This window comes from Anopheles bellator, chromosome 2 (genome assembly GCF_943735745.2).
Source record: "Anopheles bellator chromosome 2, idAnoBellAS_SP24_06.2, whole genome shotgun sequence".
NCBI classification, from domain to species: domain Eukaryota; kingdom Metazoa; phylum Arthropoda; class Insecta; order Diptera; family Culicidae; genus Anopheles; species Anopheles bellator.
In genome coordinates, this window is record NC_071286.1 from 39,986,763 (window position 1) to 40,005,812 (window position 19,050).

The following is a 19,050-nucleotide window of genomic DNA, read 5'->3' on the forward strand; positions in this document are numbered from 1 at the left end:
GTTTGGCTGAAGAAGAAACAGTGGATCGGTTTTGAGAAACACTGCTGCCTGCATCGCCCCGAGCAGGAACCACTTAACATTCTACTGCACGAAACCGCAGCTTCACGGCCATCGAGATTCTCACCGTCCATTTTATTAATAGTAACCTTCCCGGTGCCGATGCGACCTGGTTTCGCACGCAGGAAGCGTTCCGTTTCCCAGTCAGCTAACAAATACAAGCCAATTGACAGTAATATTTCAAAACCCACCGCAACCAGGCTGCCTGCCAGCGGATGGAAGCATCTGGTGTTGATGATGCCATAGGCCAAACCCGTGTTCGTCCGCTCTGCTCTCCAGCTACCACCGCAAAGAGGCGCGCCTGTAACGCAACCGATGGCTTAGTTTGCTTGTAAATTTTTAAATGAATTTTCAATTTCCAACCGGGCACAACACACACCTCGCGGCACACGAACGAGAAGCGGTCGAGATCTGGGCGCCGCCGTGTGTAGTTGCTTGGGTATGCAAATGTTTAACCAGAACACCGCCAGACAGCTGGCTTGCACCGTCGCGCAGCGGTAGGCCGCGAGAATCAGGGTCAGAAACTGCTTTACGGAGATATTTAATTATGAACATGTGTACTGATTAGCAGAGTCTGTTGGAGGTTAGGGTTGGGGCTGCGACTGTTGCAGCTAATTGAAAGCTCAAAACAGCCTACTGTGAAAAGGGCTACCGGTAGGCAACAGCTCGCTTCTCGAAAGTGTTTACAAGTCCGCATCCGACGGAGATCGTGTTTTGTTGAATAAGTTTTTATTGCTTTTCGTTCTTCATTAGAGGTTGCTTTGAAGATAAGATGTGATGGAAAAATATAGAGTACGCATTGAAAACCAAACCAAAATGGTAACACTAGTTACCAACACAATAACGGAACATTGATAATCTAGTAGTTCAAGGTGTTCGCATTTCCACGTTACATAAGCTCTAACCTATTTGCGCAATATTTGTTCTGGGCGGTGATTAATTTGGCTTCTGTTCTTCGGTCTTTTCTGGTGCGCAGGTTCGATAATGTTTCACGTGCGTCGACGACCGGCGGATTCGCAGCCGCGAAGACGGAAAAAGAAACCGCTCGGCGTGTCGAACGGTGGCAACAACATCGGTGGCGACCGCGAAGGCCCGATGTTGATCGAGATCACGCACAGCGGCGACGGCGGTCGACGTGTCAAGCTTGGCAGCGAACCGATCGAGGTCGGCTCGGCCAACACCAACGCCCTGCAGCTGTTCGGTCCCTCCATCCAAGCCCGCCACTGTCTGATATCCATGCACGACGGTGTCTGCACCGTGACGCCCCTTCACGCCGATGGCACGACGTTCGTCAATGGACACCACATTCAGCAACCAACGATACTGCACGTAAGTATGGAAAAACATTTATAGTCTGTAAATAATTGACTCGCAGTGAGTTAAAAATGTATGTCAATCATCATATGAGACGCACGATGTTGTCGACATTTGTTTCCACGTTTTTCCTGCATGTGTTTTATTTACAACGATCAACTGCTTTAAATGGCCAACCCATTTACATTTCCCCTTTAGAGTTTCCAAATATCGTAATTACACGATTAACTTCGGTTCAGCACAGTTAATACTTTATACTTCCCTCGGTGATTGGTAGGATAAAGCGGTGCTTAAATTTTTTATCAGGGAAATAAGCTCTCCTGGAAGGCTTGGCTTACGATACGCTCCGTTTGCGCTTCGCCGCTCTCTTGCCGGCTTCGAAATACATCGATTACGCGCTTGACAGGAGAACTTGAAGGTACGGTTACAGATCCAGCGCTTTCACGGTTGTGTGCTGTTGTGCTTTTCGTACACATCATCGATTTAATTTACATGAAGCCCATCATCTGCAAGAAATCCCATCGCACGGCATAATGATTGTTGATCCCCCAGGAGCGGGACTAGAATAAATCATTGATGTAAAGGACGACGGTCCATTCTAGACAGTGGCAACTGAAGCAGAAGTTTCACCTTTCCGTCGGATGCGGAACACGCCAAAGCTTAGGACAGCGGCAGCATCTTTGCACACTTTCCCCTTTCCTGGTGGTAAATCCTATCATTTTGCCTCAGCGCTGAGGCAAGCAAAATCGCAAACGAAACCGACCTGATGGGCAAAAAGGATTGCCTTACTCGTGCATACGAATACAAGGGTTGGTGAAGCTGCCAATCGTCCGCTTGGGTGGAAGATTGCCCATGCTTGAAAGGATAAATACGAGCTTTACAAAACGGATAGAACCCACCGTTCCGTTATGTAAATAATACCAGAAAAGTAACTGCGTATTTCGATTTTTGTCTCATTCTGGCAGCACATTTTATATGCCAACAAAAGTTGGATTAAAAAAAATGATAAAAATATGCAATATTTTATAAATTGTTCAGCAGCAACAAAAAAGACGTGGTGCTTATTAGTGCCACGTGTACCCTCGGTTACCACCACCTGCGACGCTCTGTCCTTTGCACGATTGCTTTTTAAAACTGCTAAAGTCCTCTGTCACTCCAGCAATATGGTTGAACAACGAATGCAAGCTTGGGATAAAATATTGACCCAATTTTTTGTACACATTTTACCGTGGCCGTCGACCCAGCATCCAGCAGAATTGGTAGTTTCAGCTGGTTCTGCTTATGATTCTCGTGCAAGCTATATATAGAGTCAACTTCTTCGTTCGGGAAGGGCAATGCCGAGTTCGTAACTTGCCTCTGTGCACACGCTGCACTCATTCATCGTTCTCTCGGTGCCGTACTTTCCACGTTGGATGGCTCGTCTGGCACGATCGATTGTCCCCATTTCCGCCATCTGATACTGGCGTGTTTAAAACCACTCCTGAATGAAACACAGCTGCGACGCCTCAGTTTGTAAACGGAAACCACCTTCGAAAGTAGCGACATTCTGTTTTTCTAATCCAATGTATCGTCACGGGTTGATTTTTGAATTAGAATTCCTTTTTTTTAGAACGCCATAATAGTGTTACAGACATGACGTCAAAACCTGTCCACAAAACCATTTTTAAAATGTTTCCCAACCATCATCGGCGCAAATTCTTCTAAAACTTAACGTTCTTAACTTTTCTTAACTTTCCGACGATGGCTGATGTAATTCAAATATGGCTCGTCGCGGCGATACGTTAGTTTCAAATCAAAGCGGATGAACTGGACAAAATTTAATTTAAACGTAACCACGAAGGATACAAAAGTGGAGAAAGTAAAGTTATAATAAACCCAAGAGCGCCATCATACCGATGTCAACCACTTTAGCAGCTCCTTGACCGTCGGCCACAAGATCGGCGGAACCGCAAGGCAATAAAATGGACGACCTTCACGAGACAAATGAAATATACCATTTTCAAATCCCTAGAGAGAGGGAAAGAGAAAAAGGATGGTGAATTGTTGTGAAATTGTGGGGAAGATATAAAAGTAGAAAGGCCTTCCTTTCCTGCAACACTGCCTGATTTGCCGCTTACCATCCCTTGAAATCGATGAAGCAAATAACGAATCGAAATGTTGAGTGTCTTTAGCGCTGCGTAGCCTTTTCTGCCTTTGCTCTCTAACCACTTTGCCGCGGCTGACGTAGCCTTTACTCTACAGGGTAGCTCAAAAAAGGTCAAACGTCGTCAGGTCCGTCGCCGCGACATTCCATCGGTCAGTGTGCACCGGAGTGAAATAAACCAATTTCAAGGCTCCACTCTAGATTCAGCCCTTTTTTTAGTTTTTCTCTGTTTTCTTTCCGAGGTGGCGAACGGAGAAATTCTTGGAACCATCCCCATTTCATAGTTGTTTTTGTGACCTCTAATGGCCTAATTTTCCATGCATATAGAAACACAAGGTTGCAACCAACGACAGGGAACTGCTCAAGACTGGAAGTGATCAACGGTAATGTTGCAAGGAAGGCATCTAGAAAAGTGTTGTTGATGATGATTAATAGGTTGCCATTTGCTGTCCGAGCTTTTCCGGTGGTGTGTGCTGCGCGCGCTACGTGACGACAGTGAGACCGCGTGATAGTGAAATCGTGCTTAGTGCTAAACGAAGCAAAAGTGTCGCCAGTTCTGGTTCAAGAGAACTCAGGAGAGCTCGCCAGAAATCGCCCGAGTAGTCGAATAAGATTAAAAAGCTGCCCTGCTGCTGAACTCGCTTTTCCTTGCGACGTTCCTCCTCTAGCCGGATTGCCAACGCGTGCAACGGATGAGGGTTGTTGGCTCTTCGGACAGACGGACACTGTGGACTGTGTACGGTCTTGATTAAAACCATTAAGCCTGGGAAGTTACAAGGGTTTTAATTTAAACTGTCTGAATTAGTTACGTACACCTAGGGCCATAAAACCGTAAATCGTTATGAGAACAAAAAACGGTTAAAATATGAAACAATCGTTACTTTAGAAAGTATGTTTCTATTCTCATTTTTGCAACGGAACCAAAATGGGTAAAATGTTTGCAATATTAAGCAATTTTTTTTTTAATTACACAACAAACAATTTTAATACACTTAAAGGAGACGTTAAACATTAAAATGAAGATTGTACAGAAAAAAACTTTTTGCCATCCGTCGCATGAAGCTAAAGGTAAAGGCAACATAAAATGTCGTTTAAAGCGCATTTCGCATTTCGGGTTTCAGTTAATTTACGAAAAACAAAAAAAGAATTCAAGTTTCTTGGCTTTTGCCGTGCGTCACCAAAATCAGTTGTTGCCGTCATTAGACACTTGTTTGTGGGTTAACTTTTGTTTCTTATCTCCTCGCTTTGGCCGTGTAACTAAAATATTGAATTTTATTATCCCTCGAGAAAGGATCTGCTGTAAGGCGGATCCCCTGCGCCAGAAAAAGGTTGTCGTTTAGGCTCATGTTCTTACTTTTGCTTCACAACTTTTACAGAACGGATCTGTGGTTATGTTCGGCCGAGTAGCGTCTTACCGGTTCGTAGATTCCCCCTCCGATGGCCGCTACAACCTGGCACTGTCGCAATCTCAACTTGATTCGGCTTGTTTGTATGAAAGGTAAGTCCCGTTAGCACAGTTTATGGTGGTGAGCCTCGTGGCGAAAAGGTTATGTGCCACACACCGCCGGTCGTGTCTGGGTCGGTGACGTACAATTTATGGCTTTTACATTTTAATGCTGAAGCGATGCGTACATGTTAGAACTCGCTTCTCGCGCTTGTGCTTGATATGTGGTTATATCTTCGAAAAGATTTAAAAAAATTAAATGGCTCTTTCGCTTTTAAAACGTGTATTGTTGGTATTTCAATGAGAATGTATATTTGATTAAAGATAAATGTTTGTGTGTTTGATATCATGTGGTCGCCATTTTTGATTTATGTAACATTTGTACGGTTGTTTTAAACATGAATTAATCGGATTTCATTTTATCATTTTTATTTATTTTTTTCTCATTCTATATGTTGAATCTGTCGGTGCTAATGTTGTCGTTGTGCTTAATGTCGTGTCGTGTTATCGTTCTGCCACGCTCACTCGCAAACCGTTCTCGCAATTCATTATTCCAAATTCTACGCCATTTTTGTTCACGCTTAATTCTCACGCAACACAACACTTTACTGCACCTTCAAATTCCGATTTGCACAACAATTCGCGGATCATTCTGGAACATCATCACGTCACTGTCGTCATCAGTCGATCGCCAACATCTCCAACCTCTTGGAATGAGGATGAGTCCGACAGTCCGATCAGCTCTACTCAGATGAGCTCAAAGCTGGCTTCAGCAAGCGCTGGAATAAGCTTTCTTGACGGGGGAGCGAGTGCTTCAAACAGTGGCGACACCGCTCATCTCCAGCATCATCAGCAGCAACAGCAGCAGCCGCAGCATCAGCAGCATCAGCAGCAACAACAACAGCAACAACAACAGCAACAACACTTGTTTGGCAAAACTGGTTCGTTCGAAATGCAGTCAACTCCGGGGTCACAGCATCCGCAACAATCTCACCCACATATGCACCACCACCATCCGGGCGGTCTCCTTGTGACGGCCATCGATGGTCCGGACCCAATGGCGGGTGACGAGTCGATCAGTAAAGCCCATAATCAGGAGCTCGCCGAGAACGACAACATGCCCGGTGGCGGAGGAGCGGGTGCCGGTAACGTTGGTGAAACGGAAACAAAGTCAATTTCGAGTTTTAAATCAATTGGATCAACCAACGACAGGTACCGTACCCAGCACTCTCTCACCAAAAACAACTGGACTGGAGCGAGAATGGTGAAGCATACATTTGGCGCAGCTGCATCATTCCGTCCTTGGTCCTTTCCGCTTTCTGCAAATCTGCTCTTCACCTCCTTCAACCTTTTGTCTCGATACTTACAGCTCGTTAACATTACTGTTGAAAAGCTTTCCTTGTTTCTTAACACTTTACGCTACGCAAATGCTCTATACTATTTGTCTTCACTTTGTGCGATGAAATCATTGCCTCTGCCGTCTCTAGTCGTTGAATGGAGGTTCTATAACGGCGTTCTTCTGTTTCTATCTCGCAGGACCAGCACCTTCCCAAAGCTTCAACCGTCACACGCAGCAACTTCGATAGCGGGAGAACCCGGTGGCCAGGAACCGATTCTCCCGGCAGTACTCGAGTTTCCGGAGCAAAACCAGGAACCGTTCCTGCAGTCGGTCATTAGCGAACTGGACGTCAACTCGCCCAACTTCAAGCTAGCTCCGGTCTATACGCTCTACCTTTGTGCCAGATACCGGGCATCGACGCACTACCGTCCGGATCTGCAGCCTACTGAACGGGCGCACAAACTAACCGTGTTCCTGCACCACGTCGCTAACCTGATTCAGAACGTTGTCCAGGAACAATATACGGACGCCAAAATACTCTCGTTCTGGATGGCCAATAGTTCCGAGTTTCTGCACTTCCTGAAGTCAGATCGCCACATTTCGGCGTTCAGTGTACAGGCGCAGGAGGTGCTGGCCGAGAGCGTGCAGACCGCTTTCCGCAATCTTGTGTCGATATTTCACGTCGAACTGTCGCAAACGCTGAACCAGTTCCTGTCGGAAAACATCGATCACGATTCTGCTGCCGGTCTGGTACTGTCGGTGCTCGGCTCAGCCATGGCGCTACTTCGCCGGTGTCGCGTCAACGCGGCCCTAACCATTCAGCTGTTCTCGCAATTGTTCCACTACATCAATGTTGTCTGTTTTAATAAGGTAAGCATTCGAGGGAAGCGTCAATAGAGGTTACTCTGTATTAAGGTACTGTGGAAACCATACGAACGCCGCGGACTTCAGAGACACGTTCGATAGTCTCCAACGTTGAATTATTCAATTACAATCTCGGCTAATTTTGTGTCATTTCTTATTTCAGTTCGTTACGACCTCCCACATGTGCACAAGTGCTTGGGGCAAAGCATTGAGCGAACGGCTATCGCTGTTGGAGCTCTGGGCCGAAAAGCAGGGTCTCGAGTTGGCGGCCGACTGCCATTTGGCAAAAATCAATCAGTGCGCCCAGTTCCTACAGGCGCCTAAAACGTCCGTCTCCGATGTGCAGCAGCTGGCGTGCTCCTGCTTCCGCCTGAATTCTCTGCAAATGGCTGCGCTCCTTTCACAGGAAACGATTCCTCGAAACCTGATTGACACTGCGGTGCGGATGGCAGAATCGGTTGCAGATGAGCTAAGTCGTGCCGATGGGCGCGAAATACGACTGGAGGAATCGCCCGAGCTGCCGTTGGCACTGCTTCTGCCCGACGATGGTTTCAGCTGTGACGTAGTTCGTGGCATACCGGCGGGCTTGGTGGATTTCCTCAATCCCTTCCAGATGGCCGGCTGGTGTCGACTCGCATCCCAACCAACCAGCATTGGACTGTGGACGGTGTACATGCACCAGTTCAATCAAGGACGCTCCCCGAGCGTAATGTCCAGCAAGTTGCCACAACCCGAGGTACAAATCATCAAACTCCACAAGAACGCGAACGGTATGGGACTTTCGATTGTAGCCGCCAAAGGGGCCGGCCAAGAGCGACTCGGTATCTACATCAAGTCGGTGGTTGGTGGTGGAGCAGCTGATCTGGATGGACGGCTGCAGGCAGGCGATCAGCTACTCGAGGTCGACGGACAAAGTCTGATCGGAATAACACAGGAACGCGCTGCGGATCATCTCGTTCGCACGGGGCCAGTCGTCACGCTGAAGGTCGCAAAGCAAGGTGCCATCTATCACGGTTTAGCCACCCTCCTTCAGCAGCCCAGTCCCATCATACAGCGCGGTAAGTGCTTCGTCAGTTGAATTTTCCGGGCTTTGGTTTCCTACTTAACAAACACTGACTACAACACATTATGCGCATAGAGATTAACAATACAATAAAACAAACGAGTTGTGTTACGATTATAACCCACTTTGTTTATTTTTTATGTTCTCTCGCTCACTCAATTTGTTTAGTTGTTTTCAATAGCTCATGGACAACATATAGGAAGTTGTATAATTTGGTTTATGCTCTTTTATTTGGTGTGTTATTTATTTATTTGGGTTTAACTAACAATCACCCCGGGTTAAGGTTGGAACACATTATTGATGTACTGTTTTAAATTTGCCTTAGTGACAGGTTGGCGCAATTTGCATATGCTATTTTCTTATCGCTCGACGTATTTTCTTCTTCCTTCTTCCCTTTTCTTGCTGCTGTGGATCGATCACGCGTGCGCGATACCCGATCATTGCGGTTTCAACATAATTCACTAACAACTTTCCTAACCAAAACATGAACACGTATCGAATTGGTAACACGATATCGAATTATGCCTATAATATTTGTTATTCGTAATGCTACTTTATGTATTTGATGTCGGGTCTTTTTGATTATGTTTCTGGGGCACGGTGCTTGGCGCTTTGTTGATTGACAAATTACTGTTCTCTGGTGGGATCAGAGATGGAAAATGAATTCAATTGCAATGTGTACGATAATGATGGCAATCATCGCTATCACTTTGGCCGTTCAAACGAAAGTCTTAATTTTTATGGATCCGGCGGAGGCAGCCGACAGTCACGGCGTGGATCTCTGCGCCAACCGTTGTCCTCCGTTGTGATGAATCATACGTACTCGACGCCATTTCTCACGCACAACGATGCCGCGTACCGCCGGATGTCAAATCCCGACATCAGTCAGCGACGCTACAGCCTGTCGCTCTCGCACGAGGACATTCTGTCGAATGATCAGTTGCAGCAGATTCACTTCGATCCCCGCTATCGCGACTGTCGGTCGAGCACGAGCCTGAACAGCATCTACTACAATCAGCATCGTAGCCGTAGTAATAGTTTGAATAGTATCGGACGAATAGCGTCAGGTATCGCCCAACAGCAGCCAGTGCGCTACGACACGCCTCCCTCAATCTATGTCGAAGATTACGACTCACGAAGCAATAGCCATAGCAGCAGGGAAATGATAAAAATCGACGAATCAACCGAACCGGCCGAAACACCGGTCACGGAATCCACACGCGTTCCTCCTGCGTGCGTGTTCGAGATACGCATCGAAGCGCCGTCGACCGAATCGAACCTGTCTTTCGTGGCGGACGTAAATCTTGATGACATCCCGTTCATCGATGAAGATGAGGACGACGGGGAGGAAGCGCCAGGTTCGAGGAGTCGCAGTACGGTCAACAACGCCGCTAGCCAAACCGATTCCGGAACCAACGCCAGCGAAGCAGTACCTTCCGTTGCCGTAGTCAATCAACCTGCTGCTGCAACGACACCATCACTTGGTCCCAGCAGTAATGGTAATAATCCAAACACTGGCAACCATCCACCGAGCATTATGATCAACACCGCCAGTCGTCGGGGTAGCAATGCGTCGTGTCGCAAAACGGTTAGTTTCGACATTATTAACGATCATCACGAGTACGATGGGTACGACGATGGAGCAAATAAAACAGCTCCCGAATGGCAAGCGAGGGCCGTCGGGCGATTCACTGATGAGTGCGTAGATGAGTCTTCGAGGCATTTGAATCGTTTAAACAACAACCAGAACCATCTAGACAATTTGGGAAACTTTCAGCAACAACAGCAGCATCATCTGAACGGTGTCGAAGCGGCAATGTCCGTCGCGGAGATGTTTCACTCCGCATCACTAAGCAATAAAAGCACCACCGGTGAGGGGGCAGATCCACGAGATAACAACAACATTCAAAGCGTAGACCAACCATTGCCCGTTAAGCCGAACTCGATACTGATGAGCGAGCCAAGAGTCGAGGAGGGTGATCAAGAACGTCCAATCGACACCATTAGGGATTACGTGATACGCCACTTCAGTGGTACGGCCAATGTGAACGTCAATAATAACTACTATTGCAGCAATAATAGCGCCGAGGGGCGACAGCGGACCGCCGCCGTTCAAGTAGCTGATGATGAAACCGACGTTTGTTGTTCGCGGAAGACACTGTTCGGACAGCAGAAGACGGATATGGTGGACGAAGAAAGCGGTGAAGATCAGGATTTCGAACGGACGTCATCGTATTTTGCAACCGAAGCGATCGATAACGGCACCGACAACCGGTTGGTGGACACTGATCACTGTAAGCTGTTGCGAAATATTCGGCTTTTGAGAGAGGAAGAAATCACCCGAAATAGCGATGACAGAAACGAAGATGCACCGCACGAAGAAACTGGCGGTGGTGGAAGTGGCGGTGGTACGAAAGGTACGGCGAGACAACTTGTCCACTTCTTCCGTAACATTCTCCGATAAATCTGGCGTACTTCGTTCTTGTGTTTGGTTTCCGTGGAGCGGCTTCTTCGGTTTTCTCGCTTCGGTTGGTAGGCTCACTCTGCTTCACGATTCTTCGGTTCCGGCGCCGCGTGTGCTCTTGTTTCGGTATCAGTTGTGTTTTTTTTTATGCAGCCAGAGTCGGCAATCCTTCGGCTATTAAGCAAACACATTTAATATCTTCTGGCCACACGGCCACAGCGACTGAACAGAGCGGAATTATCGTTATCGACCGCAGGCACTACTTTCTGCTTTTCCTAAGTAAGTCTGCTCCCAACGAGTGCGCGGGTACACGTTGTTACATTTGTGTCCATTGTGCCTTTCCTCTTTCCGTACCACATTTGTTTCCCACTTTGCTGCTGCTCGTGTTTATTGTTCACTGGAGACCGAGACTGAACATTGTTCGTTTTTCATCTATTCTTTAGTCCGAAGCTGCGACTTTCATTCCTATGTTTGCATTTTTATCTTTCGGAGCACATATCCACGAGCCCCGTTTATCACACGCAACCCACAAAGTATCGATGTGCCAATTCATTGGTTCTGCGCTCGCTGTTTCCATTCGTTTTGGTGGTTTCCATTTCCGCTATTTACATTCTACTTTTTTGCATGCGATTTCGTTTTTCTGCTGGTTCCATTGTTATGACAGCCGATGAAGCTCACGATTTTATTTTGCATTACTCTTGATTGGCATACGTGATAAAATGTGTATCCATACCAACCAATTGCCCAAAAGTGGGGCAACGGTGCAACCGATTCCCCTACCAGGTGCATCTAACATGCAAATTCTGCGTAGTATTGAATTTCCAGTTACTTCTCGTCATTTCTGCACAATTATGTTGCAAAGCACTCCTTCTTCGTTAGTTCCGTGAACGAGCTTTCTTTTTCGATTCTACTTATTGTATGTGTGTAATTTTGGAGCAAGTTTTTTTTCGCTCCAGTTGGTCCGCCATATTTTCGTCACCTCCCCTCAATTCTTTAACGGCTTCACAAAAGCATTAGCACTAATCATGATACTTCACACATCAATCGTCACTTTTCTAGTAGGCCTTGCATCACTACGCTCATCCCGAAGAAACCACAATGGTTCTGCGAACATTTACCAAACCGATTCGAAATGTGAGCAGATGAAATTCGGAAACGGGAAGGTGAAAGCTTTGACAAGATTTTACGACTCTTTGAAAGACGTAAACAACAATCCATGGATGCAGCTTAAACGGGAAAAGGTTCAAAACATACCTCGTAAAGCTGAACGCGAATCGTCAGAAAAGCAGAATCAGAATCGTCCCATCACCGATCGCCTGTCGACTGAAGAGGAATGCAAAATACTCGATCAACTGAAGCACTGGAGTGTGTTCGGCTCCGTCGGTGAAGAACTAGATGTTGCTGCTGATTCGAGCGAAAGTTGCACGATGCTGCAACAACGTACACGATCGTGTGAGGATTCAATCAGCCAGAGTGATATGAGTAGGAACTGCAACAATAAGAAACCGCACCGTTACCCAGCTATCGAAACCCATCCTATTAAGGGTCGCAACAGCATACCGGACGTTGCTAATTATTATACGGCCGATTACGGATTCGCACCACACGCACTTCCCGATGGGTTCATTCTGCGCAAGCTGAAAGTGTGTCGTCCAAATTGCACCAACATTGAAAATCAGAAAGTAGCATTGAACTTCCTGCACAGCGGCGTGGGTCCATCAACTTCATCTTCCCCGCTTCGAAACAGCTGGCCGGAATTAGTACCAGCGCCACAAACACCACGCCAGTTGAAGAAACAACACAACATACTGCGGCTCCTTAAGCAAATCAACAGCAAACTCGAGGCTGCAACCGTCCCTCGCAGCGAACAGTCATCTCCCAGTGAGGAGAGTTGACCAGAAAGTAAATCGTTCGCTCTTTCCCTCGCAAACGTTGATTTAGTATTGTTGCTGCTTCTTGGACAATCTCCAAAGGGATTTGCCGCGTGTCACGCTTCTTTCCAGCCTCACAGTGTGTTTTTTTATCCGAGAGCGAACGTAGAGAGTAGTAGAGCAAGAGGCCTGACTATGAAAATTGCTTTAAACGAAACTTTATCATTGTCTCCTATTGCTTCGTATTGTGCTTGAGTCGAAATAATAATATCATTCCTGATCTTATTGCCACCATTCAATGAGTCACGCAAAGCAAACCCGATGCGTGTTTAAATAGGGAATGATCATAAGTAATTATTGCAGCCCTCCATTTGTAGATGTTGTAATTAATCGTAGAATTGATGAACATTCAAATATTTATTTCACATTATTTTGTTGAAATCGCCACTGCAATTACTCGTTCACAGGAAATCACGGACAAAGAGTCCAAAGATTTTTGCATGATTTGAGCTGTGTCCCCGTATTTGCAATCGTTTCATAACACATGAACACACACATATATATTAATGGATTGCTGGTGAATGTTTGAACCCTGGTGATCGACGGAGAAACTTTAACAGCACCTACTATCAACTAATCCAAGCGTTTCGTTTTATGCTTCGAACTATGTGACACTGTGCTTCAAAAAAGTTCTAATCCATTCTCACTGCATCCGCTCTTGAAACGTGCAGGTGGTCGAAGAATGTCGGAACGCGACATGACCCGGATCGGTACCACCAGTAGCGGTGATATCAGCAAACCACCCGTACCTTCACCATCCGCCGGACAGCAGCTTCTAAATAGCAAATCGGTCCCCGCACTGCACCATGTTGGTAACATAGGTAAGCATTGTCGTTTAAGGTTCAATTCAAGGCCGTGAGCTCTCATGTTGGGTATGTTTTGTGTCGCAGGTTCTTCCGCCAATAAATCCCGTAGTATACACAATCTAGCCGGTGGTGGAGGCATTGCAGGAGGATCAGGAGTAGGTGGCATCGCTACATCGGCGACGGGTCAGGATCAGGGATTCTATCAGAATCTCAGCGTGTACCGAGCACAAAATCAAAGCCATCCGAATCTCGGCGATAGGTAAATTCTAGTGCTGGTCGTAATTTAGCAGGTTGTGTTTCTAAAACATGGTTTTCGCTTTCTTGTAGACCTCCGATGCCCCTGCAGTCATCGCTCAATTCTCCCGGTGCTTCTAGCAGCAACGCTCACCTACAGCAGCAGCAGCAACAACAACAGCAGCAATTGCTGCAGCAGCATCAACTCCAACAGCAACAGCACCCAATTTTAAGCCGTCCAGCGTCTGCCTATTTTAATAGCAATAATAGCAGTAACAGTATCAACCCGAGTAATTTGTTACTGACAACACCAAACTCTATGTCTTACACGATGCCTAATCAGCCTAGTAGTAATAGTAATAGCGGTAATCTTACGAACGTGTCGCAGCATCAGCAACAGACTAATATGAACACGATCAACAGTCGGCTTGCGTCATCTATGGGCGTAGGGCCGAAACAGCAGCCAATGGGAGGACCGGCGGCGAGCAATGTGAACGGCTTCATGCGGGACGTTCAAGCACAACAGAGTCTGCGCATGAATCAGATGATGGCTCCGTCGATGCCCAACATTGCACACTCCGTGGCCGGTGCAGGATATCATCATCCATCCGTCGGAGGAGGCATCTCCGCTAGCCAGAGCATGCAGAACGTGAATATGATTCCTGGGGGACCCGGTAGTCCCGCTGGTGGTGCTGGCTTCAGCTATCACGGCAGTGCTAACGGAAGTCCTATGCTGTCGCCTCAAATGTACTCACACGAGCAAGCGCAACAGCAACAACAGCAGCTTGCCGCACAGCATCACTCTTTGCTTCGCGGCCAAGCAAAACTGGCCGAGATGAACGAACTTATCAAACGACGCCAACAGCAGCAGCAGCAGCCGGTCGCATACAATACGGCCACAGGGAACAAACCATTGCCCCAGCAGCAGCATCACCAACAACACATGATGCCTCCGTCAACGGCACCCAAACCTGTCCGGGGGCCAGAAGATCAACCTCCACTTCCGCCCGCAGCAACGCACCCTTTGTTTAAGCCAGGTAGCGGAACTGCACAGAACACCGGCGCAACGTACAGCAGCTCTGAACCGCCGAAGGTCGGTTACTATCCGACGATGTCGCAAAATAAAAGCGGAAACCCCCTTGGCAGTAATAATCCATGGGAGCGCGAAGAGAAGGAAAAGGAAACGGAACTGCGCCGTGAGCATGTACGAGCCTGGCGGGATCAGCAGATAATGGAGCTGCAGTCGTTGCCACAGCGTACATCGCAGCAGGAAGAACAGCTTCGCACGCTGGCGCTCGAGCGTGACTTTGAGCGGCGAGCAATGGAGGAAGACCAGGACTACGACACGGATATGCCGTACGGAGGAAAGGACCAGGGCAATGTGCAGGAGGTAGTGCGCTTGACTCAAGCCAACAATGCTCCGCTAACTGCACCACTAACCAAGCTGAAGCAAGTGGAGATCAAGCAGGGTACTGCTGATACGATTTCGCTGACATCCAGCGAACAGTCATCCACCGTAGCATCCGTTTCGACAACCATTGCCAACTTCCAGCAGCAGCACCAGCAATCGGGACCGCCATTGATACAACCGAAGAGTATCCTCAAACATAACACCAACAACAGTACACCGTCTTCACCGTCAAAGGGTGGAGCCACGAAAACGGCAAGCTTTGCTCACGACAATGGTGGCAACCATCCGGCCGCTCGCTCACAGCTCAACCTGAGCGAAATCACCGCCAACAATACCAACGCCAACCAGATGATGTCGCAGATGGTGCTCGACATGAATCAGCTCAACCTAACGTCCGGTCTACTGGGAGAGGATCGGGAGAATAGCGAGTACGGTGGCACAGGTCACGACCAGATTCTACTGCACAACGGTGGCAGTGGATACGCTGGCATGACAGGCGAGGCAAACAGCGTAGGTAGCGGTGGTGTTCCGCCCCCTCCGCCACCAGAACGAAACAGCTCGTATGTGATCATGTCACAGCAACAGCAGAAGCTGCGGCCCGGCTCTGGTCCCAACGGTGCTCCAATGAAGCTTTCATTCGGTGGTACCCACAGTCCGGCCTTAGACCAGCAGCAGCAAAATGTGCTAAACAACAACACAAACACCCTTCCTGTAGGAGGACGGTATGGTAACAACAGTTTGCTGATGACTGCACCGCCGAACAGCAACACTATCAGCAATCAGCAGCAACAAGCATCATCGACCATTGCTACTGCAGCCGGAAGCTCCTCCAGCATGCTGTTGCAGCATGCCAATAGTAGCTACAAGGACAACAAACGCGTTTCTTTCCACGATGAAGATGCTGGCAACAACAACAACAATAACCCATCGACACCGCTCATGAACTCCGGCGTTGCGGGCTACACACAAGCCGGACATTTAATCGGTGGTGCCATCGGAAACGACTCAACAGCGGTTGGGGGCCCAGGAGAACTTGGTACCATCCTGGAGCGGCCGGATCCTGACGTAAGTAGAGCGAACGCTTTTCCCTCTGGGAACGACCACACGATGGCGCCACCGGTCCAACGTGAACTTTGGTTGCAAAAGCTTTTCCACTAACAATGTGTTGCTTGGATGGTTTTCTTTACAGCGCTTCATTGACGAAACCATGCCCGCTATGCTACACACTCCCACCACACCGGACGGTGAAAACTGGAACATGCAAATACAAGCGACACCAGGCGTTATTGGGGCCCAGGAAGTTTATCGGTAGGTAGAAAGTGCTCTTGGAGGGCATCGCTAATCGGCATTCTGCTAACAAGGCAAGACATGTTTTTCGTTCTTTCATTATAGTGACCCTCGCACCAGGCGGTTGGCAGAGCAACAGCAGAAACAAAAGAGCGAGCCGGTGCCGGAAAAGTTGTCATTCAAAGAGAAGATGAAAATGTTTGCACTAGAATCAGGCGAAAACAATACACCGAAGGATAAGCTGAAAATTTCCCGCGCCCAAAGGGACATCGACGCCGTGCACTGATCGACTGTGAAAGAGCTTCTCAGAAGCGTGACTCCGGCCACCCGGAGCGTAGAAAGTGTGTGTAAGTAGCTCCATAGTGTAAATGCTAGCGATAGGCTGAAAATTTAAACACAGTACAATCCTGTCCCAATTTGTACGTCGAAGAAGTTCGTACAGTGTGGTCATAGTTAAACAGGATATGAACCCGTTTTGGTGCATCCCCCTGAGGTTGACACTTAAGATCGAACCATTAAGCTGCTGTTGAGAGATATGTAAAAATGCGGCGCCAGAAAAAAAGGATCCGATAGTGTAGATAGTGCAAACAACTAATAGTATATATAGAAATAGAGGAACAAGTTTTTAAAATTATTTTCGTTTCGAAACGCGCTGAAACGAATCTTTGAGCAGTTTGTAATGGATTATGGCTGAACAATAATGATCCTACTGTGGAAGATCGTTACGATTGATACGAACCCAATGGACCAAGACGATACTGGCAGTGGAAGATACGACAACTTAGAGAGATATGTTTGTTTTTATATATATTTAGCAATATGTATATCGAAGGCAAGCGAGAGGGCGTAGTCAATAGGCGGAAGATTTATATTTATATCTGTGAATCCATTTTGCAGCTGTCAAAACAAACAACAATTGTTAAGTCTCGGCAGAAAATTTATTCAATACAACAAGATTTGAATGAACAGATTCGGAGGAGAGGGTAGATTTAATGTGGTGGAAAATTTTTAAAACAGCACTCCTCAGTGCGGAGTTTTTTTGTAGTAGTTTTTATAGTTTTCTTCGTGATCGGTACGATGAAATCTTGAGACACACAATGAAAGGTCAATTGAACTACTGATATAAGAGGATTCTGCAATATTGTGAGCTCCCTTACAATGCGCCGTGAAAGCATCAATCGCGTTGATATGGAACGGAAGATTCTGATAAAGTCCTCAATTGTTAACATATTTATGCCGACTTTTTGAACTACGAGTGTTCCACTATATTTCGTAAAGTAAATCAGCATATCGGCACTCCAACATCTGCAGTGTACGTGCATGTCCTCTGCAACTTGCACACTTTAACGGGTCCACGACATTTTTCGTCGCACGAATTCGCCGGTTTCGTTTGCTGAGTTTGGCACTTGTAGTACTGAGATACCGCTCCGATACCTTGTACCGCGAAGCAACCGGAAGGATAGTAGATAGCAAGTCAGTGTTTTCTTCTTTTTGTATTTTTGTCGATACGATTGTTGAGAGAGTAAACTAGACGTTGGCAGAGACGTAGTAGTAACGAACCAACCTATGATAATAGATGTAGGCAAAATCACCCAAACGACATCAAAGTGATTTTATTTGTTATATAAACAAGTATTTTTATATCGTAAACGAGAGACTATTGAAGAATTTCCAACAATTTTCGACATATTTAAGATACATTTACCTCTACACCACCAGCGGATTACGACCGATTTCTAGCACATATTTTTAAACTTAATTATAGATAAAAGGCACCCATGGCGTCAAAGTAACAGTACATGTTTTGTGTGCGTCGTGTGTTCTGATCCACACACCGGAACAGGAACGTGTAACCAAATCCCTCAATCGAAAGTGCGCTGTATCGGAGAGTTTCCGCTTGGATCGCGCCGGTTATTGTGACGGTCCAAACTCGATCACGTCACTAACAAATGGTGGTATCAGGAAGGGAAGCATAACTTTTGATTCCGGGCATACACCACTTGTACTTGTACAGAAGCATATGCTAGTGCTCTCCGTTAAATTAGTATTATTAGAACCGGTTTTTAACGAACGTCATAATTGAACTGTAGAAGACCTGTTAGGGTGCATCCGTGCAATCACGGATAGGAAGCTGGGTTTCAGGGTAGCAGTGAAAATGAACACGCACGGTAGGAATGTTTGAGCAAATGACAGAGAAAATTTCATAGTTTACTTAAAAACTACTATTTTCCAACATTTAAGAAATTATAAACGAAAATAACAGCTATGTAAATGTTAGTAACAATTGAGGTAAAACAAAATAATCTATGCGTCTGTCCTCATTTTAAGAGTAAACAAATGATGACAATTTTTCGTGCCAACAATATTCGAATCTCGGTTGAATCGTTTGAATTTAATTTTCTTTGTTATTTCCCAATATTACCCATCAGCTTTCATGGTATTATTTTTATTCCTTGGCATTATCGCCATTGAAAGCGTGATGAGCGTCGTTGCCCTCCGATCACCGTAGTTCCCTTTGATAGAGGTTGCGGAGTTGTGCGCCACAGCGCAGCGAATCGTATCTGCTCCGTTTAACGCCTGCGGCCTCGACGAAATGGAATATCTTAACACATTTATTCCACTGCCGACAGCCGTAACGGAATGCAATTCGTTAGGCCGAGCAGCATACGGCGATGTGCACATTATTTGTCCAT

General features: G+C 46.7%; 1 protein-coding gene across 1 annotated transcript in view; it reads left to right on the plus strand.

Moving 5' to 3' along the window:
* LOC131212047 (afadin) overlaps positions 1-18,637 on the plus strand; it is a 31,418-nt gene extending 12,781 nt beyond the window's left edge. The window contains exons 6-16 of the mRNA XM_058205770.1: positions 1,034-1,386; positions 4,891-5,012; positions 5,643-5,790; positions 5,875-6,170; positions 6,495-7,167; positions 7,325-8,219; positions 13,291-13,440; positions 13,510-13,684; positions 13,753-16,135; positions 16,260-16,378; positions 16,463-18,637. Coding sequence (XP_058061753.1) covers positions 1,034-1,386; positions 4,891-5,012; positions 5,643-5,790; positions 5,875-6,170; positions 6,495-7,167; positions 7,325-8,219; positions 13,291-13,440; positions 13,510-13,684; positions 13,753-16,135; positions 16,260-16,378; positions 16,463-16,643 — 5,495 coding nt within the window. The 3' untranslated portion in view covers positions 16,644-18,637. The remainder of the gene's footprint in view (positions 1-1,033; positions 1,387-4,890; positions 5,013-5,642; positions 5,791-5,874; positions 6,171-6,494; positions 7,168-7,324; positions 8,220-13,290; positions 13,441-13,509; positions 13,685-13,752; positions 16,136-16,259; positions 16,379-16,462) is intronic.
* The last annotated feature ends 413 nt before the right edge of the window (positions 18,638-19,050 follow it).